Genomic DNA, 23,792 nt, shown 5'->3' on the forward strand with positions numbered 1-23,792 from the left:
AGTGCAAAGGGTAAAATGCCCCCACCATGAAAGGAACAAAAAAGTGAGTCTATTATTTGAGTCCTTAATATTTTACAACTATCTAAGGAATACCTATTAAGTGACATTGATTTTTCTTATAGTGAAGATGGCACTTTAATGGTAGGTTGCCATTTTCTCATTTATCTCTGCCCATGAACCCTTGCAAGAAATCTGGCCTGTGCCCAGTGAAAGACGCATTTTGGCAGAATGGAATTAAATTCAGTAGGACAACCTGGGTAAGAGGGACTAGAAGTGAAACATTAAAATAACTGTACTGTCATTACCCTCATTAGATCTGAACTAGCATCATATATACATTTGGATGGAATGCACTATAGGATTAATCAAAACTTCACCCCGAAATCTAAATCGTTGACATAATGTTGTACTTGCAAGAAAGGCAGCCAAAAACCATGTTGTTTAAAATGCTTTATGAAATTTTATTTGATATCATTCAATCATGAAGATTTTCTGGTAAATGTGCATTTCTAAAAGTGCATAAACAAACATTTTATTTGTCTAGATCTTGCATTTTTCATAGAAATATACCACAGGTTGTTACTTAAAGATTTGCTACTTATGGATTCATATTAAAATATGCCACAAAGAGATAAATGAATTTATGTGATGCTATGTGCTGATTATGAAAAGAGAGAAATATAAAAATATTATTTGGCAGTAACAGAAAATATATATTTCTTATTATTTGATTACTTTTAAAATTAAACAAAGAAACACTAAAATAAAGAGTAGTCAAGTTAGTTTTGCACACTTAATATATATTACCAATACTATATTTTTCATTCTTGAATAATGAAGCACGTGACCCACTGCCATATAATTTGGTCTTTGTTCAAACATTAATTGCTATAATCACGAAAGCTACTATTAGAAGCAGACAGAGCAGATCTGTGCACGGCAAAAGAGTGGCTTTAACCAGGGCTCCATCCTAATATCTTATTTTGTTAGGAACATAGTTTAAATATTTAAAGAAGAATGTCATGTTGATTCATTGGTAGAGTTTGACTACTCATCTCAGGCATGAGTGGGGACCAGCCGAGTGATACGAATGATTACCAAATACTTCCACTTGAGTATCTAGCCTCCCACAAAGAAGCTATTTTGACAAAGGGGCCTTAAAAAAGTTTTGCAAACCCTCTTTGGCTTTCTTTTCCTGTCACAGTAAATAAGTATTTGACTTTCTTCATTTGTGCTTTATGGAGCTAATTACATTTGCTTAGAAACAGTGTTAAAATTAAATGTAATTTTTAATTATAAAATGTTTCCTAGGAAACATTTTCTTGTAAGTTAAATGGTACTTTGTTCTAAAATACTTAATTTCACTTACAATTAGAAATCAAAGCCAGAGCATGGCATAGGGCAATTTGGAAACTATTGCATTAATTGCCACAAAAATGTTAATATTTTTCAGAATGAACAGCTAATGGTGAATATCCAATTAATGGCTACACAGTTATTTAACAACTATCCTCACAAAATAATCATTCCATTTTATGACCATTAATTGAATGGTCACTGGCAGGAGACTTTTTTTTTTAAATTTGGAAATTTATTTAGAAATTTATAGTTTTCATTTAGAAATTTAAAAATTATCTATTTGTTTCAATTTAGCAAAAGCTGAACATAATGGTCACAATTAAAAAGATCGGCACAGGTAGGTGGCCTCAAAGTTCATAGCAACAGTTTCACAAATCACCTTAACACACCAGATTATTCACAGCCAAGGGCAAGCCTCTCTTTGGTTCATAAGGTGTTGTCCTGGAAACCATTTTGATGCAGTCGATAATAGGGCAGACGCTGAGACACAGAGTACAGCCCGTGCAGGAGTCAGTAATGGTGGGCAGGTGGGTGTCGGGATCAAACCGGATAGCCTGCAAACAAAGGGTATTGCTGTCACTGACCAGAAAGGTCAAGGACGCCACCATTTTAGTGGGAACGTTTTCCTCCACTGCAATAGAGAGACACTCCGAGAGGACAGAGGATGCCCAGCCCTGGGGGTCAGCTAGAGCAACAGTTGAGCTGCCAGAGGTGCCAGAGGGGAGGGAAAAAAAAAAAAAAAAAAGAAAGAAAGAAAGGAAAAGAAAACAAACCAGAGAAGAAAAAACCATGAGAGACTATGGACTATGAAAAACAATCTGAGGGTTTTGAAGGGGCGTGGGGAGGGAGGTCAGGGGAGCCAGGTGGTGGGTATTATGGAGGGAAACTATTGCATGGAGCACTGGGTGTGGTGCATAAACAATGAATTCTGTTACACTGAAAAGAAATTAAAAAAAAAAAGAAATACATTGTTTAAAATTCCTTAAAGGTATTTTTCTTGTGTGGTCCGAAGAAAAGATTGCAGAACAGTAACTTTCTCGTTTGCTTTGTTCTGAGCAGAGCAGAGCGCAGGTCCTTCCCCTCCTATCAGGATGGGGTGTCTGCTGCCTGAGGATGCTGGGGTGCTTTCTCTTCAAACGTGCCTCATTCTCAAGGATGAGAACGTGTCACAGTCAGCTGAGGCAATGAATGTATTTGCTTGGATTTCAAATTAGAAGAAAACAGGAGTTTAAAAAAAAAAAAAGTTGGCTTTAGTGCCAGTTTTGAGGTGTGAGGATTTTCAGTGAAATAAATCCTTGATTCTGACTTTTATCCTCTGTCATATAAAATATGTCAAAATCCAATTGAAAATAATTTTTTGGTTAAAAAAGTTGCCCTCTCTCAATTGAAGCTACTTGTAACTATAATTCTTTCCTCTTTTATGCACATAAAAATGAAGATGGTTTTATTAGATTATATTATGTCAGACTGCTTAATATACAAAAAGTCTGATCTTCAAGGAAACAACCATATTCTAACTGAACAAGAACTGTAGATATGACAAACCATAAGAAACTTCATCCACATAAATTGTTGCCATTTTTTAAAAATAAAACAACATCTTGGATGGCTGTTTGAATGAGTAAAAACTATTTCTCTTCCTTATGTACCCTTTTATAAATAGAAATCCAAGAAGCAACTGAAAATAAAATAATGCCTATATCTTAAAAATTTTATGCTTTATAAACTTGCAAACATATAAAATTTTATATTCAGTTGAAGAATTTGGTTTTCTATTTTTTATCTTTTTTGAGACAGAAGAGTCAAAGGAGGACTTTTTAAATCTTTTAAAATGTATAATTATTGTTATTTTCCTCATTAATATGGGTTTTTTTTTTTTTTTTGGTTGGTTTGTTTGTTTTGTTTTTCACTGACATTGTACTAAGGCTAGAATTCTAAGGTAGGATTCATAACTTTTAAGATTTGAGCTATTAGAGTCCCGCCGCTATGATTTTAGTGACAGGACTTCTTAACTCATCTCAAATTGGTTAATTAGAGGAAAGACGAAAGTGAGTGTAATGGGATTAGCATTTCCAAAATAACTGTTAGAGACACCTTTCAGCTACAAAAAAAAAAAAAAATAGGTGACACACTAGGTAAAAAAAATCTGGTGTGGAACTAATGCCAAAGAGGAAGAGATTTTTTTTTTTTAAGTTAAAATATGTCTGTTATATTTCTATTAGGTGGTCAGAAGAATACGCAAAATCCCACCACGAGCAACATGGGACCTTCCTTCAGGCTGCATAAGCTAAAGGAACTTCAATTTTTAAAAACGGGCCATTTTATCTACCTTGAAAATTTCATTAATTGTCTCAAAAGGTTTTGCTTTATTCTACTTCTTCATAGCTTGTAAAGTTTAATGAGAATAACATGAGTCTGTAGTTTTGAGACTGAAGACAGCTGAATCCCTGCATCTTCTGTGTGGTCCCCTGGCAGCCTCTCTGCAGGAGGGTGAGGCTCTGGGAAGAACCCACAGCTCACTTCATGTGATAAAGAATACAACCTGCTGGCTTCTCCAGTCACAAAGGAATTCTGGGTCCCAACACTTTCCCTGGTAGGAAGGTGCTTTTTTCTTTCTTACTGTAGTAGAAGCCCAGTCAATAACTGAATGGAAGAGAATTCTCTTGCTGTAGAAAGACTCAAGTCCTTTCAGGGTCATAGCAAGACGTGGTAGTTCTCCTCCCTCCTCTCTGTATTAAAGCCTAATGCTTCCTAACATCCATAATTGGGTGGATTTCTCTTTCTGGTTGGATTTCTCCCTCCAGTGTTCTGGGTGATACAGTGATATTAAAATAACACCATTCACTGGATAGTGGCACAGTTAGGACAAGTTATGGCTCTCCTTCGAAAAAAAATTCCCATGCTTAGAGAATGAGAGAACAGATAAGCCCCTGCTGAGGGGCAATACTGGGCACGTCTGGTCGCCATCGCGCCCTCAGCAACACAAGATTCTTTCTGCTACGAAAGCCAGAAGAAACATGCCTCACAGCATCCCACTTACCGCAGAATCCTTACCTGGTAGCCAGAGTCGTTACAGGTCATGTAGCATTTGCCACAGTTGATACACATTTCTTCATCGATCATGGCCACAACTTGCTCTAGGTTGCTCAGTTCACCGAAGGCTCCAAGGTACTGCAGCGCTTTTCCAATGACATCCTACAATGTAGGCACTGAATGACTGACAGGGCTTGTTGTAAAACATTGTCATGGTAATAATTAGGATCAGTCTAGATTTCTCTGTTTTTTTTTTTAAATATAATGTTGCATTATGTAACTCAGGAAGTTTCCAGGAGTATAGTTCTCATAGATCTACTTTTCATAATTGTAGCTTGAAATTTTGTCTTCTGAAAGATGGGCAAATTGTGTGTGTGTGTGTGTGTGCGCACGTGTGTGTGTCTATCTCCAGCTTAGAAACGCAAGACCTAATTGACTGTATTCCATAGGTTCTCCACTAGATGATCTAAAGCTGTTTCTGTGGATGAAGAAATGAAACCTTTTCAGTGATCGTGGCTTCCTTTTTTTTTCCCCCCCCCAATTTTGAACTTTGAAGGATGCAAAAGTAATAAAAACTGACAAAGAGTGATACACTTAAACTAGAAAACTTTAGATTGCCAGGAATGAGGGGAATAAAAACACAAATGATATGCATTTATATCACTGCATTTGGATTCTAGATTTTCATTTCAAAAAAGTGCTTTGATAGCATGCCCACCTGTCATGTGTTGAAGAGTATTTTTCATTACTTAAAAATTCTAATTTATGTTAATTAATTAGGTTCACCTAATATCTAGAAGAAGATGCTCTGTTTCTTTTAAAGAACTAGGATTTTCTTCATTCACCCCTGAAGAGTCTTCATGCACTTACACATTGCTTTGTTCTTCATATTAATTGGAAGTGTGTTTAATATGTGAAGCACAGAAGATGTTTCATCAACAATAAGAAATACTTTGTTGCATAAAACAAAAACAGAAGGATGTAACAATGTTTGTCAAATTAGTATGCTGTTAAGATTGTCTGCTTTTGTTTTTAACTTTTAACAAGAGAATTTTTTGTTTGAATTCAAGGTCTGCATTCAAGGAGGTTTGACTCTTGCTTAACGCTATCTTCCTGTATTTTCTTCAGCATTTTATTTTCTTCTCTTCTTTTTATGACCTTCATTACCCCCTTTTTATTTTTTTCTCTATTTAAGCTCTAAATGACAGTATGCTGAGACTTGGAGCTTTCAGACTGAAACAAAGTTTATGGTTTATTTGTGCATCTCTCAAGGAGTAAGAAGATAGAAACTTTACAAGACTGTCTTCACAATTTTCTTTTCCATGTGTTGGTGATAGAGATTCAACTATACTATAGTCTGTAGGTGGGTACTTGATATCCAAATTAATATCTCTGTTCCAAATCACTCTCATGATCTCAAGATCTACATTTGTCAGCTGCATGAAGAACACTGTCACTAGACATTGGTACCTTGAATTCTCCACTCACTAAACTTATCATCAACATCACAAAACTGGGTCTTCTTTCTGATTTCCTTCTTCTTGTGAACAAGAGTAGGGATTTTCCAATCACTGAAGCTTGACATTTCTGAGCTTGAGTCTACTCCAATTTCTCCCTCCTCCAGCATTTTACCTGTCTATGGTCAAGTCCTGTGAGTTCTGGATCTGCAATATCTTTTGAATCCTCTGTGTCTACTACATGTCTACTACAGTCTGTAGCCATGACTAATTAGCTTCCCATTACTTCTAATGCAGTTAAGAGCCCACATGATAAGTCTCATTCTCATATTCTTTCTTTCCCCACTCCAACCTAAGTAATGTTGTCATCCTAATCTAGGCTGCATAGGACAGACTAAATTTCTTGCTACCTTACTCAAAAATCTGTTAAATTACATATTATCTCACATTTAAGGCTCTCTAACAATATATTTTTTTGGTCACTTCCAAATACCATGTGCTTCGGTTAGACTGAACACATGCTCCACAATGAACCACACCTGTCAGCTGAGTCCTCGGATGCCTAAATTTATGTTGAATGCTCTGTCCAGAATACCCTTCCTTCTTATGTCCACTTTGAAAAATCCTCCCCATCCTTCAAAGACATCTCACATGCCACTGCTTCATGAAGATGGCCTCAATTCTTCTACCACCTTTCCTAACCAGATTGAAGATGTGATCTCTTTGTCTCTTTATCTTCTTCATTTCTTCAATTTCCCCCCACCTGTTTTTCTCCCCTCCCCATTTTCTCTTCTATTCCCCCAGTGACCTATATAGTATTTTATCTATTATGCGGGAGCAATGGTAACAAACAGCTTTAGAGTTCTTACTATGTATTAGACCAATGCCATGATTTTAAAGTGTTGTCTTACTTAAACCTCAACACATGAGGAGGTGAATGAGATTTAAGGTACAAAATTAAGTAAATGATGAAGCAGGGATTCAGTCAGTGCCGCCTGATTTCAAATTCTATGGTCATAAGCACTGGTGTGCTGACTCATCTGTTATTTCTCTATTTAGTGAATTCTACTTCAAGTTGTAGATATTTTCTATCTTTAGCTTCCTATATGCAGTTTCCTAGCAGGCTTTATTTATCTTTGTGTCTCCTGTGGCATATCTTGCTCCTGCAGATCACTGAAACATAATGGGTGCTCAAATATTTGTTAAAGTAAATATACGTTCATTTATTCATGTACTAAGTAGTGTACTATTAGGCACAGAGTTGTATGGGCTAATAGCTACTTGTTGATTTACTGAACAGTTTTATTAATATGAGAATTATAAAAATATTCGAGCCCTTCTTTAAATACAAAATAATCACAGTCAAAGTATCTAGACATGCTTAATATCTCTAATAATATTTTAAGGCAGTAAGTCCATGAGGTAGCTATAAAGCTATTTATATGAGATAGAAAATAATTTTTTCAATCCAGGAAATCAATCAGTTAAAGCAGTTGTTTTGTTGAATCAGATCATGGCTTGACTGAAATCACCAGAAAATATTCAGATAATGATTAAACAAGAAACTCCCTAGATAGTCATCAAGGCTTATTCAAAAGACACAATGTATATTTCAAGACATTTTATTGTAAGAGGCAAGTTCACATTCTGTGTATATTAAATATGCCTTCTGCTCTGTATTAGAGATTTTCTATTGTTATTTATTAAAATATTATTGTTTAATGTAGAAACTAAATAAAACAAGGTGCTCTTAGCCTCTAAAACTTATTAGGACATATTAGGACTTATTAGGTGTTAAAAAGTTATCGTAGTTCTTAAGATAGTATAGTTTTTTAATCTGGAAAAGGTTAAAAGAATGGTAACCATTTTAAATTATTTTAGGAAAGAGTATCAGAGAAAATGAATTACTATTTTCTGTGCCTAAAAACGTGGACATTTGTTTAAAACCCAAAGCTTCCACTTAGTACTATAGGCTTATGAATACCCCTGAGAAGTCATCTGGAATTTGGAGTTCACTGAAAGACACATATAATCAGTAAAGGACAGATGGCTGGTCTAGTCCTTCTTGGACACATATTTGTGGATATTAGGGAGCCTACATTCTTCCAAGGAGGGTGTGGATATACACCCTGATTATAGCCATCCTTGATTACTGGAAATGTTCATTTGTGCATGTGTATGGAGAAAGTAATGCTAAAGTCTTTAAAGAGACACATCTGATTTAAATATAAATGTTCCTCAAAATTATCATCGCAAAGGACCACAGAATCCAAGAGTTACATATTCGTCAGTTAATTATATCTTTGGGATGATCAAAAATACTTTTTAAAAATTGGATCAGTCAATATTTCTGTTTAATATGAAGTTTAGGACCAAAGAGTGAGGAACTTGGGGGCCCCCAGCCCCATCCCTGTTGTATTATAATTTATTATGCTTAGTATGAATTTATTAGTTTTGGCCTTTTTTTTTTTAATTGGTGATTGAAGTATTTTCAACTTGTGACTATTGTCTGGCACGTTAACTGTTCTTCCTAGCTTGAAGTCTTCTACACATCTGATCAGTGTACTTTCTCTAAACCGGTCAATAAAAGTGCTAGTCAAAGGCCAGGACCAAGGACAGTGTGCTGTGGGCAATCCCTGTGACTTGTGGGTGAAAGGGATCCAATATTTAAATTATTTGGACATAGCTATTTATCTATTTATCTATTATTTATCCTTATTTGTACCATTACCAATTTGTCACACATTTTATCTTTTGCTCCAAGTTCACTACTTTCCTAATAAACCTATCAAAATAGGAAATGAGATCATTTGCTTAGTTCTCACTAAATTATGCTGATTCTTTTTTTTTTTTTAAGAGTTTATTTATTTGACAGAGATAACAAATGGGCAGAGAGGCAGGCAGAGAGAGAGAGAGAGAGAGAGAGAGAGAGGAGGAAGCAGGCTCCCTGCCGAGCAGAGAGCCCCATGCGGGCCTCGATCCCAGGGTCCTGGGATCATGACCTGAGCTGAAGGCAGAGGCTTTAACCCACTGAGCCACCCAATTTATGCTGATTCTTAATAACATCTTTCTTCATTAATGCTCTCAAGTCAAAGGTCTTGGGAATTTCACGGGTCAGACCTCAGGCTTGCAGCTCTCTTCTACCAAAAAGGTCCTTTTCTAAAGAACCCGAGGCAACATTTATTTTTCAGCAGTGTGATACAGCAATATCATACAAAGATACTTTCAAAAATACAGCATATAATTTATTTTTGATATCCTCTGTGCTAGGAGGCAGGGAGGGGGTCTGTACAGTGAGAAAAGGAAATCTGGAGTTTACATTTAGTAGAACTGTGATAACTGAGGACTCAGCATGAATATGCTGAAAGGGAGGGCAGAGACAAAGCACCAGCCTGGAAATAAAGTAGTAGATTGGCAGGGAAGGTGAGAGAAACAAGTAAACCAAAAGATGGGAAGGAAGCAAGAGAAAATCTGGGAACTGAAGTGGGGGAGAGAAGAGTGGGAGGGACTCACAAGTGGGAGAGACAGATGAGTGAGGTCTGGGTATGACTATGGTTGGCTCAGCACAGTTTTGTGCTCTGATTATTACATTCTTTTAAAGTAGGTAGCTCAGACTTTAAAGGGGCAAGTTCTTTCCAGGCTCTACGGATATAAGAGGAAGCATTTTTTTTTTTTAAGATTTTATTTATTTATTTGACAGACAGATCACAAGTAGGCAGAGAGGCAGGCAGAGAGAGGAGGAAGCAGGCTCCCCGCTGAGCAGAGAGCCCGATGCGGGGCTCGATCCCAGGACCCCGAGATCATGACCTGAGCTGAAGGCAGAGGCCTTAACCCACTGAGCCACCCAGGCGCCCCGGCAATATGGATTTAAATTCAGTGAAGCTGATGTGATATGTTTCTACTATATCCTTACCTATCTTGGGCTTCAACTCTCAAATATGTTTTCCCTACCCTTTTCAGTTATAAGAGCATTCTCTATGGATGCTAGAAAGATAATAGATATTGAACAGTTCTCACGAATTATAAGTTAACAATATACCATCTGCCCTAAGTAGTCGGTGTATTTCCTTTTCCTTTTTTCTTCTTTTTTTTGTTAACTTTTAACAGACAAAATACATTTTCATTTTCCCTAATATTTTTTTCCAAATTCAGATAATTTGAGGCTTTGGAACTTCTCAAACATTCTTAATCCCTGATACCGCTCTTTTCTGATCATCATTGGTAATGTTGTCTTTATTTTCTAATATGACCATTGACTGCTGACCCTTTTCTTACTCCTTGGGAAACGGAGTGATTAGGTTATCAAATTTCTATTTGACAGCTTCTCATTCTTCTTTTTTAAAAGACGTTTTATTTATTTTCGAGAGAGAGAACACAGAGAGAGAGAGTGAGAGGTAGAAGCAGATTCTCCACTGAGCAGAGAGCATGATGTGGGACTTGATCCTAGACCCTGAGATCATGACCTGACCAAAGGCAGACACTCAACTGATTGAGCCATCCAGGCACCCTGCTTCTCTTTCTTCGTGATCTGTCTTCAGGTCAGAGTCACTGACTATGGGATTGTTTTCTATTGTTTTGTCTGAACTTCCTGAAATGAGATTTACTAAAGGTGGAGGATACTTGTACATCCAAGCTCAGAGTTCCTTTCTGTGACCTCGTGAACTCACAGATGATATGGAATGTTACTTTCCTTTAAGATGCTTTAAGCTGCCACTTTTCCCAAACAGATTTTTATAAGGAGCCAGAAACAAGCCAATGCAGCCAGACCCCTCGTTGCTTCACTCTCTTCTGTGAGACTAAGTTTACAACAAGGCAATTCAATAATTTTTCAGATGTTTTGCCTTTAGTGGAGTGGGATTTTCATCTGCAGTCTGTAAAGGCTTACATCACTCCTCTATCTTGCCTGTCCCTATTAACCATCTGGTTATGAGGTCTGTGACATAGTCCCAGGGTAACATTTCTGTATTTCATTCATTTCACTCTGCTGCAGCTGCTTCCTCCATGCTTCACCTTCAGGTGTGTGATTTCCGTGCATGTGTACATCTTTTTGACATATACTGCTCCTCCCTGAGCCCTTCCATTAGACCTGTTTATTCCAAACAAGATACACCTTTCCATGGCCGCATTCCAGGCAGGAATCACATCACAACACATCCCCGTAAGATGTAAGAGATGATATTTACCAAATTCTGTTCATTTCTTTTAAAGTTCAGTTTAATATTTTTTTCATCACTGTTTGTTGGTATAGAAGACAACTGAGAATGTTAATGTAGCCCCAGCCCATTTCTCTGGTATCTTCTGAAAATTGCTGGGATAGTCCTCCACTATTTTTCTTTCTGTGCCATCTCTTTTATGCTCTGTAGTATCTAATACGGTCTTACAGTTTTATCTGAGTACTTTTCTCCTTTCTCTCACAATTCAATTGAAATAATAAACCACTCGATCAGGCTGACTGGTCTCCTGCCAACACTGTCTTGCCAGTCTTATGAGATGCAGTCCATCTCTTACTCGAAGCAGCAGGAAGAAGAGATGAAAACATCACTAGTGCCCCTAAACCATTCATTTTCCTACCCAGAAATTCAAAGACGTTAGAGATACATTCCTGGCTTCATAAAGAGAATGAGAATTCATTCTCATATATATCAACAGAAGTGGGAAGCATTCGGGGGACTTTATAAGTCTTGGCAGACTCTCAAATCTCTGTTATATGCTGCCTGGGAATAAAGCACGTTTCTCATTTAGCCGGGCCAAATGTGCACACTGTCACTTCAGTTCTCAGTGAGGAGACAAAACTGTCTCCTATTCAGTTTCTTTTCTCTAGCACAAGCGAACCTGTGGAATGTCAGGGGCGTCTTCAGAAAGTCCTGGTTCATCTTGCAGAAGGAGACCTCTACACCTACTGTAGGAGGACAGCCCTCTTTTTCTTCCTTTATCTCAATCTTCTACCACTATTTCTGATTACTGTTTTCTTCCTCAGAATCCTTTCATTTATGTTTCTTTCATAAAATTGGCAGCTACATAAAAGGGATATATGTATATACACACACACACATACACACACACACATATACACACACATACATGCATACATATATATGTACACTATGAAATGGAAGTCAAGATGTGGGCTTGCTGAAAAGGAAATCAGCTGGGTGCCAAGTTGACCTGAGGGCCTCAGACCATCCCTGATACAGGACTGAGGGCCTTGAGGCTATTTTTAGCTTCCAAGGGGGCAGGGATAGCATGCAGGACCCTGTAGTCCTAATTTAACACTGGGAATAACCACTCGATGCTCTAGCTCACATGGCCAACACCTTAATCAGTACTTCCCTTTGCCCTTTTATATCATTAAGACTGATGAAGAAAACTGGATTATCTTCCTCATTATTGCCTCTCAGTTGGGTCCTTTCTATAAGTTCCTACTGAGAAAAGATGGGTTTACCAGTCAGACCCTACTACCTGGTTGATATCCATGGATGGTGTATTAGATTTAAGGTCTCATGGCTGCATTTCTTTCCCAGCATGTATAAAAACTATGCTTTTCAAACATACTGATTTGCTTGAAATACTGTCTTCCTTCTTTTTCATTTTCTTTTGTGAGATATGCAGAAGATAGTGCAGGGCCCAGGTTCTAGAGCCGGACTTTGGAATCAAATCTTAGTTTTGATGTCTTCTTAGCTGTGTGACTTTGGGCAAGTTATTTAACCTGCTTATCAATTCCTTAATCAGTAAAATAGGAAAAATAAGGTACCTGATAGGGTTACTGTGAGAATTAAATGAGTCAATTCACAAGCATGTAGAACCGTGCCTGAAACCTCATAAGTACTCAATAAATATTAGCTTTTATTATTAATTCTCTGCTTAATTAACACTAATTTATTAAACTCCATGTTAAATATCACCATCTCTGTGAAGCTTTCCACAATTACCCGAGGCAGAACTAATCCCTTTCACTCCTCTGTGTTCCCAGAGCATTTTGTACATATTTGATTGAACTGTAAATAATTTTTAACATGTGTCTTTCTCCCTTGCTAGACTATGAGCTCCATAAGGATAGATGTCTTTCTTTTTAAAATTCATGTTGTATTCCTAGTTTCTAGCACAGTTCCTGGATTGCAGTGAGTGCATAGTAAATACATTTTAGTGCTGTATCTCCACCGAGATCGAGAAAATTCCTGTGCCTTTGACGGTTTAGATCTTTGGATCTAAACCTGGTCCTTAGCACGCTCTGGTCACATAGCAAATACTCAATAAATACTTACTGATGGACTGATATTGAAACTGCCTACCTTCGAGGCAACAGACCATTAAATCTTATCTGAGGCATTTGAAGGAAAAAAGAACAAAAGATGAGATCTATTGAGCATAGCTTGCTTAGAAATAATATTGTCACACTCCTAACCAGGGAAGATGGGGTAGATTAGAAACTTGAATGCATGACTGAAAAACTTGTTCAGACAAGAAGGGCTTAGTTAACTTTGTGGGGCACTGGGGCTCTTTCCATAGCAGATGGGGAATAATATACTACGCTAGCTGAGAGGATAAACAAAGCAGTGGCATGGAGTTTAAACTATCGAACAAAGGAATCTATAAAGAGGCCAGCAGACAGGAGGGAAGAAACAAGCTCAAATAAACAGATGGGTGGACAGAGAAAATATTAAGCATGAAAACAGACAATCCAGGCCTTCCAGGAAAAAGGGAAGAAGGAAAAATCGTATGCCGAGAACAGAAGAAACACCATAGGGAAAACATAAAAGCAATGAAAGCAACAGAGGGCAGTACATGGCGTGCCTGGGTATGTGTGGTATGTGTGGTGGGGGAAAACAAAAAGCATGAGAAGCAATGTCTGATTCACACTCACAGAGATGGCCCTTAAAGGGCATGCAGCTATTCATTTCAGTGAGGCCTGAACAACCACACAGCCACGCCATCCAGACGGGGTCTGAAATAATGGGCCAAGGGATGGGGGACTTGTATGAAAATAACAAAACCCATGGCCCCTCACCCTGGAACAGAACTATGCTGTGTACAATACTTTCACACACATCATTTCACTCGAAACAATGGCGTTGAGGCCTTCTGACATTATCTTGTATTTATTCTCCCTTCTCCCAATCTCTTGCCTGGGTTTTTACCACAGCCTTCTAACCAGTCTCTCTGCTTCTGTCCTTGCCTGTGTAGGATCTTATATCAACATTACAGCCAGTAGGATCCTCTGAAAAATTACATCAGATCATGTCTTTCTTCCTTCAATGGTTTCCTGCCAAAAACTTTCCTATTACAGGTTTTCTGCACTTTCTGTTGCTTCTGAATGGGATGCAGTCCCCAAAAGTATCTATCCATATCATTCATTCCCTCCATTCTTTAAAGTGTTTACTCAAATGCCATTTAATCAGGCAGGCCTCTCCTGACCAACCTCCCTAGCAATTCCTATTCTCCTAATCCTGCTATATTTTCTTCCCAGCACTGAGACCATCTGACATGGTATGCATTCACTTGTTTACTTGTTTGTCTCTTTCTCCTTACTAACATGTAAGAGTCAATAGAGCAGGGTTTTTGTTTTGTTCACTACTGAATTCCTACTGACTACATCAGTGTTGGAACATGGTGGGTGTACACTCGTGATTGCTGGATGAATGACAAAGTGAACGTAGGGTGAATATGACAATGTTTGCCCACTAGAGGTTGGAATCTCAGTGGTTACGTGTGAAAGAGAAAAGGAAACAATACAAGGTGTCGTTGCCAAAATGAGCAGCTTTCAGACCTGTGGACACTTCTACATTAAGACTTCCTTCCTCCACATTATCATTTCCTTCTGGTTATTCTCCTATTTTTCCTCCCTTGGTTCTTCTCACTGCTTCCCCAGAACTTCCTTCTCCCATGTAGGGTATTAGGCTAAGTAAAAATTATAAATAGATGTGAAGCTTCTATCTTAGGTCTAGCATGTAGTAGGTAGTCAAAGTGTCCTTTATATCCTCCAGCATGGGTCCCTAATTTGGTTGAGTTCTTTAATTTCAACATGCTCAAATTTACATTTTAATCCTACATCAAAAAAGGGCATTCAATCTAAAAACACAAAGAGCAAATCCTGACTCATTATCTTTTCTTTATTTCACTTAGTGGGACCATAGAAAACCTAATTGTTTTTGGTCTCCTTATTCTTAACTCCTTACTGGTCCTTGTCCCTCAATGTCTAATGAGAATCACCAAGTTCTAAAAGGAGAATTAACATGACTCCATCAATTTCATCCCTTCCTCTGTCTCCATAACCATGGCCACCCACCAAATCCAGGACCATATTTTGGATCTCCTGAAACATTCCAGATCATAGGGCTCCCTTAATTCCAGTTCCTCAGAGAAGACCTTCTTTGCTTTTTTGGTTTAAATTAAGGTCTTCCTATGAAAGAGACTGCATACATCCTGTATTTTTCCATATAGTTTGTATCACAAATATGATTTTATATTATTAGTGTAATACTTTGCTTAATATGTTTCTTTCTCGAGTCTGTTTCTACTTCATGAGGACAGAGGCTGTGTCTCCTTTATTTATTATACTATAGATGCCCAATTCTTACCACATTGCTTGTCTCATGGTACGTATGCAAGAAAGATTTCCTGGAAAATATATGGGCTTCTTCAAAACTTCCAACTTGATTGGCCTCCAGAGCTTTATGTACTCTTACTTTCATTCTTGAGTTAATTTTATTGAAGAAAATGGGAATGGAGAGTCACCTTAACCTATTATCTCCTTCAACCTGTCCATTCTTGACATAATAACTAATAGTAGGTAATATTTATTTAGGATATATTTGATGCTGGCTAAAAGCATTTCATACTTGCCTAATTTATAACCCCATGAGGAAGACTTTTCTTTTCCCTGTCTCACAGGTAAGTTAACTGAGGAAAGTTCATGCAGCTACAAAATGGTAGTGCCATAATTTGAACCTAGGCAGTGGGACAGAGCAGTTCCATGCTTAATGCAGGAAACTCATCCTCCATATAGGTAATCTGTTAAAATCTTATGAACTTCACTATGTATTTCAGTGAAAGAAAATAGATGAAGGCTTCTTATGGTTGCTTTCTTTAAACATGGCTACTTACTAAAATGATACTAGTAAGCCCAAATTCAGTTTCATTAAATGCATATGGCATGGCACGCAGTAGGTAGAAAATCATAAGAGATGTCCTTTCCCTAATGCCAGATTACTTAATGTATTATCTGAACTCCATCCTCAACCTACTTGCCACAGATATAGGTTCCATAATCACACTCTTTCTGATAGCTTTAGCTATTTTCTCAGAGGAGACAAGCTCATGCAAGCCTTGATTATCCTAACATATAAACAAACCAACCCTTCGCTCTACCTGATTTTTATCTTCCTGTCACTTTCCTTCTGATCAAGTTCAAGTCTAGAAAAGAGTATTCCATTAACCTTGTTCTTATTTTCTCAACCTGCATTAATTCTTCAATTTACCATTCCATTGAAGCTGCTCAGGCCAAGACAAGCTAAAATATGAAGGGTGTGAATGTTAGCTGAGGAGTTTACCTTAAGATGTGGGAATCTTAAGGAAGGGGTTAAAAAAATCAGATTTGCATTTTTGAAAGAATTTTCCATAATTGTTGGAGAATGTATTAGGCAACAATGACAAAAGAAGGTGGGAGTGGTAGAATATTTCAAAATTCCGTGAAAGAATAAATAAAGAACTGTATTAAGGTCTCCTTGGAAGGAGAGGACAGAGGAGGAGGGAGACATGAGAGATAAAAATGACAGACATTGGTGAATGTACCCTGATCCCATTCACGAGTGGGATGAGCAATAGAATAGAATCTAGGCTGAATTTCAGGTTTCTGGCTTAGGAAAGAGAGTGGTCCTCAATGTTCACTAAGACGCACAACTCAGGGTGGAGAGCAGTTTGGTTGGAATGATAATCAGTTTAGTTTTAAGTATGATGGCCCTTGTGCTCCTTTTTTAGACTGGAGGTATCCAGAAGATAGTGGCCTGCAAACATCTGAAGCATAGAAAAGAGAATGTGATAGAGAATAGTTGAGATGACATGTAAGAAAAGTCTAGATTAATTGTAAAAGGAGATGATACAGAAATTAGGAAACAGAGAGATGAATATAGACATCATTATCGTTTAGCCAGTTATGAGAGTTAAAAAACTTGAATGTAAAGCAAGTCATGCAATTTAAGATACATTTTGTCACTGAGTCACAATTTGAAAGATGAGGGGCCACATGGAAGTGCAGATATTGAGATCTTGGGATGATTGTCTATTTGGGGGGAAAGTCTATAACCATACTTGATACTTTAAAGCAACAAAAAGTTTAGATTAGTCAAATGTAAATACTAAAATTCTAAAAGAATGAGATGGGGTGAATATTTATGATCTTACACTGGAATAAAGCTAAACTAAGTATATAAAGAGAGAAATCACAAGATACACTTTTGCCTGATATAACTACATAAAGTTAAAGCTGCTCTACATATGTATAAAAACACTACAATACAAATTATGAGACAAATGGCAATATATAAAAAGTTTATAAAAAATATGAGCAAAGATAAAGATTCCAACAGAAAACTGGTCTAAAGAATGAGTAGTAAATTCACAAAAGAAGAAATGGTCCAAAAATTTATAAAAACATGCCAATCTCACTACTATTTAAACATTCAAAATTAAAGAAAAGAAATGAAACACTTTTTTGACTATTACATTGGTTAAAATTAAACATAAATTCATTTTTGATGGGTGCCTAAGAAATGGGCCTTCCTGTATTTTTTTTTTAAAGATTTTATTTATTTATTTGACAGACAGAGATCACAAGTAGGCAGAGACTTCCTGTATTTTTTGGTGGCATGTAAATTTTCATACTCTTCCTGCAGAGAAATTTGGCAATATGTATTAAAAGACCTAAAATTTCACCTCTGATTTCTCTTGAGAAAACAATAAGACCTCTATGCAAAGATTTTGATACAATGATAATTATAATAGCCTTATTTGTATACAATTCTGGAAACAACGTAAAGGTTTAGCAATGGGTTACTTATTTCTTTCTCCATGTTTTTATTTAAATTTCAATTAGTTAACATACAGTATAATGTTCGTTTTAGCTGTAGAATATAGTGATTTAACACGTGCATACAAACCCCAGTACTTCTCATCACAATAACTACCCTCCTCAATCCTCATCACCTACTTAACCCATACTCCCCGCCCACTTCCCCTCATCAGTTTGTTCTCTATAGTTAAGAAACTGTTTCTTGGTTTTCCTCTCTCTGTTTCCCTCTCACATTCATTTGCTTTGTTTCTTAAATTCCACATATGAGTAAAATCATATGGTATTTGCCTTTCTCTGACTGACTTATGTTGCTTAGCATAATATTCTCTAGGTCCATCCATACCATTGAAAATGGCAAAATTTCCTCCTTTTGTGATGGCTGAGTAATATTTCGTTTTATATATATATATATATGCCACTTCTTCTTTATACATTCATCAGTCAGTGGACATTGGGCTATTTCCATAATTTGGCTATTGTTAATGCTGCTATAAATATTGTGGTGTATGTGCCCCTCTGAATCTGTATTTTTGTTTATTTTGCTTTACAGTGAAATGTTCTGAGTATATCTGTTAAGTCCATCTGACCCAATGTGTTATTCAAAGCCACTGTTTCCTTGTTGATTTTCTGCTTAGATAATCTTTCCATTGCTATAAGTGGAGTGTTTAAGTCCCCTACTATTGCTGTATTATTATCAATGAGTTTCTTTATGTTTGTTATTCATTGCTTTATATACTTGGGTGCTCCTATGTTGGGAGCATACATACTTAAAAGACCTTTTTGGATATGCCCTTTTTAAAATGATATACTGCTCTTCTTCATCTCTTGTTAACAGTCTTTGGTTTAAAATCTAGTTTGATATAAGTATGGCTACTCTGGCTTTCTTTTGACATTCATTTGCATAGTAAATATTTCTCCACCTCTCACTTTCAATCTGTAGGTGTTTTTAGGTTTAAAATGAATCTCTTATAGGCAGCATATAGATGGGTCTTATTTTTGTGTTTTTTTTTTTAAATCTATTCTGACACCCTAGTCTTTTGATTAGAGTATTTAGTCCATTTACATCCAGAGTAATTAATTACAGATATGCATTTAGTGCTATTTTATTGTTTGTTTTGTCACTGGTTCTGGAGATTTTGTTTGTTCCTTTCTTGTCTTTGTCACTTTTGGTCTCTCCTTTGCACTCCAAGAATTCCCTTTAATATTTCTTGCAGGGGTGGCTTAGTTGTCATGAACTTCTTTAGTTTTTTGTTTGTCTGGGAAACTCTTTATCTCTCCTTCTTTTCTAAATAATAGCCTTACTAGATAGAGTATGCATAGCTGCAGAGTTCTCCCTGAGCACATTGAATATGTCATGGCACTTTCTTCTGGTCTGTCAAGTTACTTTGGAGAGATCTGCTGCTAACTTTGTCTTCCCTTGTAAGTTAGGAACTTCTTTTCTTCTGTCTTCCTTCTTTCAAGATTTTTTTTTTATTGCTATATTTTCAAATTGAATTACAATATGTCTTGGTGTTGGTCTGCTTTTGTTGATCTTGATGGGTGCTCTCTGTGCCTCCTAGATCGAGACGTCTGTTTCTTCCCCCTGGTGAGCAAACTTTTCAGCCATCATTTTTTCAAATAAATTTTCTAACCCCTTTTCTCTCTCTCCTTTTTCTGGGACTCCTATTATACAAATCTTATTACAGTCCATGGAGTCACTGAGTTCCCCAAGTTTATTCTCATTTTCCATAATTATTCTTTCTCTTCTCTGTTCAGCTTCATTAGTTTATCTTCTATATCACCTATTCATTTCCCTCTTTCTTCCATCTTTGTGTTCATTGAATTCAGTCTGTTTTAAATCTCAGTTATTACATTTTTCATTTCTGATTTTTTTTTTTAACTCTTTTACCTCTGCAGTAAGGGTGTCCCTGAAGTCTTTCATTCTTTTCTCAATCCCAGCAAGTATCTTTGTGATTTTTTGCTTTAAATCTCCACCAGGCATATTATATCTGTTTCAACTAGGTCTCTGGCCATTACCTTCTCTAGGTGTTTCATTTGGCATTTTGTCTAAGTTTCTGTCCTTTTCTCTGTGTTGGAAAAGCCCATTATGTTTCCTGCTCCTGAGAGTAATGGCTTTATGAAGAAGAGGTCATATGGTGTCCAGGGCCTGGTGCTCCAGGAAGTGTCTCTGGTGTTGTGCTGTGTGCACTCTGCTGCTGTGTTTTGGGTGCTCTATTCTTTAGGCCAGTCTTCTGCAGAGCCTTCCCTTGCTGCAGTGGGCAGTGTTTGGTCCTTGGCCAGAGTTGGGGAGTTATAACTAGGTGTGCTCTGTTCTGCTTGTTTTTTTTTTTTAAGATTTTATTTATTTATTTGACAGACATCACAAGTAGGCAGAGAGGCAGGCAGAGAGAGAGGGAGGAAAGCAGGCTACCTGCTGAGCTGAGAGCCCGATGCAGGGCTCAATCCCAGGACCCTGAGATCATGACCTGAGCCGAAGGCAGAGGCTTTAATCCACTGAGCCACCCAGGCGTCCCTATTCTACTTGTTAAATGAGATCTGATACTACTTCCATTAGAAGTGAAGCCCAGCAGAATTCTCTGTTTGGGTATGGATAGGAATTTCTGCTGGTCTTCTGGGGAAGGGGACTGCCATGCTGAGACTGAGGCAAACTTGACCAACATGGGCAGTACTGCCAGAGCACAGGGGTATGGGACCTGGTACAGGCAGGGTAGGCAGCCAGCATTGGACCTGTGCTGTTTACTGCAGGTCGTTCTGTGTTCATGCTAAGGGGGTGTGGAAGACCATGGCACCAGCTAGCTCCTTTGTCCTCAGAGAGGGGTCTCTGTGCTTGCTGCTCTCAGGGAAGCACTCTGAGGAAAGCAAATAGTCTCCCCCACTGTGTGTCCCAGGCATTTTTCAGATCACTGTTTCCACACTGTCTGCCTCTGTGTTGTTTGCCTGCCTTCTCTCTGGGAGCAGCACAGTGCCCTCCAGGCTCTAATAAGTTACTTTTAAAAAGTTAATAATAAATTCATATTATAAAATCCTATGAAACCATTATTTTGATATAAAAGTGATATATAAATTATTGTGAAGTTTTTATGTAGCAAATGTAAGAATATTCTAGGTTTATTTTAATATATGATATTTAGATATAAAAATAACTAGAATTTTATAAATCTAAGTTTTTATAGTGGTTGCATAAGATCATGGGTAATTTTTACACTAATCTTTGCACTTTTAACATTAGGAAAAAAACAAATGAAACTATGGAATGTTGGAGAGAAGTATTTAACTTTGCCCAGTAGTCTCATTTTACAGGTTTCTTACTTGATATTTGCCCCAAATCAAGTGATTAGTAGTACAACTGAGACAAAACCCATGTGTTAAAATTCCCTTATTAAATGTTCTTGTATTCCATGTTGATGTCTTCATCTTCCATGGCCTATCTCTAGATGTATTTCATACACTTTCTAGAATGGATCCAAATTTTTATAGCTCCTATTGTGAGTCAATCTTTTGAATCTCTTAAGTCAGCAATTCCCAATTTCATCTCCATCCCTCATTCTACCACTGATGACTATGTGACTAATTAAATTATTTAATCTTCACTTTTACTTAGTTTTCTCATCTGGAAAATGAATATAAAGATAGTACCTATCCCAGGTATTGTGAAGATCACATGAGATAAAACATGGATAGCACTTGGAACAGCAGAGGCACATTAGATGTACTCGTTGCCATGTATTTCCATGCTTCCAGGAGATGAACTTTCTTTCCTACTCTTTCTTTCTTTCCTACTCTGGTAAGAATGTGAATAAATGTGGGTCTATTAGAGAATAACTGATCTAATTAAAAATGCAATCATATGGGGCACCTGGGTGGCTCAGTGGGTTAAAGTCTCTGCCTTTGGCTCAGGTCATGATCTCAGGGTCCTGGGTTCAAGCCCTGCATGGGGCTCTCTGCTCAGCAGGGAGCCTGCTTCTCCCTCTCTCTCTTCCTGCCTCTCTGCCTACTTGTGATCTCTGTCTGTCAAATAAATAAATAAAATCTTTTAACAAATGCAATCATACATGCACACACACACATCATGTATCTAGAAATCAGGAGTCATCTGAAACTGGGGTTCTCTGAGGAGACAGGAAGAGATCTCTATATTTTCTTTCTTCCTCTAAAACATATGCTCCCCCTACCCTATAGAAAGCATTATAGAAAGCAAGATAAAGTGAGCAGTCATTCTTTTAACAAATGTAATTCCTCATTTTCCAAAGACATAGTTGCATTTATAACCATTATTGCACTAATAATTAAAAGTTGTTCTTATAACTATTTATAAGTGAAAATGCTAACCCCAAGAAAACAAATAAGCAAAAAACAGTTAAACAAACAAAAAATTCAACCCACAATTACCAGCTACCATTACGTTTTTTGACAGGGCATACCATCTCCCTAGAAATGACAACAGATAGAATGGGTATGACATCCTGGAGAGAAGCCAAAGAAGTGGAAAATCCACTAGACACTGGGAAAATCTACCATAGCAGTCCTTTAGTATATCAGCACTATTATTGTTTTTGGTGCTGGGAAGATGGTATCTACAATGTCATGAGGCTCATGCAATGTAACACCAGGGATACTTTAATTTGGATAACCTTAAATGAGGAGGCTGAGGAGAGGAATGTAAGTTTGCATTCTTTTAAAAGACTTTCTCTCCTTCCTTTCTTATATTTTCCTTTCTTTCTTTCATTCTTTCTGGGAGAAGGAGAGGGAGAGGGAGAAGCAGACTCCTAGCTAAATGCAGAGCCTGATGCAGGGGTCAGTCCCACAAACCTGAGATCACGATCTAAGCCAAGATCAAGAGTCGGATACTTAACTGACTGAGCCACTCAGGCGTCCCTAATTTGCACTATTTTTTTTTTTTTTAATAAGACTTATCCATCCTTGATACTTTAAAAAAAATGTTTACTTACTTTCCTGACTTCACATTTCTTTGGTTTATTTAATTCTGCTGAGTTTGATATTTTACTTGGATTAGTGACTGACCAGCTTGAATTCAACTCTAGTAGGCTTTTTCTTTGTTCTGTTTTTGTCTTGCTTCTAGGTTATCAATATATTCCCTGAAGGAACAGAAGACTAGAAAAGGTCAAATGCTTTTATAATCACCTTGCACTTTTCTTTCAAATATAAATAATAGCTTTCTTTCTATTTTTTACATGTCAGGAAAAGATGAGATCTTACATTTAATTCAAGTTAATTTAGAAGAGGCATGGAAGTGGGACAATGCTCACTTAACCTCAAATCATATAATAATTATAGCCAAACACAGGGCTTGTGAAGAGCTGAAGGATCTGGTCTTCTCTTTATCATCAGTGTCTAGTTCATTCTTCTGGTAACAAATAATGCTGGGAAGATGGTATTCGGGGCTATTATGCTGTTAAAAGTCCCAAGTGTTCACTTTATTTAGAATTATGGTATTGAAATACTGGTAGAATTTGTGTTCAACTACTTCTATATTTCCTTTCAGAAGTCTGAATCACTTAAATTTTGCAACAGCAAGTGTAAACCCCACTGTTTTTGACATAGGACACATCTTTTTTTCTCTCACAGGCAGAGGGAATTTTGAAGGTTCTAGTTCCCAGGTGACCGATAAAGATGAATTTCTGGGAGGTTCCCCTGAGAGGTCTTAAGAGCAAGATTTTCAGCTGATGCTTCAAACAGAAAATGGAAATGCAGGAGTAGATTGTCATTAAATAGGGAAGAATAAGTTTTGGTAACTGAAACCATATTAAGTGATGGTGATTTCAGGGATAATGGAGTTCTATAAGTCCTATAACACCTCCCTTTTCTCTCATTAAGACAATTCTATTTTGGGGAAGGTGGGCAGGAAGGAGGTAGGTGTG

General features: G+C 37.2%; 1 protein-coding gene across 4 annotated transcripts in view; it reads right to left on the minus strand.

The window, feature by feature from the left end:
• Positions 1–437: 437 nt before the first annotated feature.
• The window catches only part of DPYD (dihydropyrimidine dehydrogenase), an 833,169-nt gene continuing 809,814 nt past the window's right edge, over positions 438–23,792 (minus strand). For all 4 annotated transcript variants that reach the window (XM_059138489.1, XM_059138488.1, XM_059138490.1 and 1 more), the window contains 2 exons: positions 4,414–4,554; positions 438–1,913 (listed from right to left, as the gene is read on the minus strand). In XM_059138489.1, the coding sequence (XP_058994472.1) occupies positions 1,740–1,913; positions 4,414–4,554 (315 nt within the window). In that variant the 3' untranslated portion in view covers positions 438–1,739. The remainder of the gene's footprint in view (positions 1,914–4,413; positions 4,555–23,792) is intronic.

Source organism: Mustela lutreola, chromosome 10, assembly GCF_030435805.1.
Source record: "Mustela lutreola isolate mMusLut2 chromosome 10, mMusLut2.pri, whole genome shotgun sequence".
Taxonomy (NCBI): domain Eukaryota; kingdom Metazoa; phylum Chordata; class Mammalia; order Carnivora; family Mustelidae; genus Mustela; species Mustela lutreola.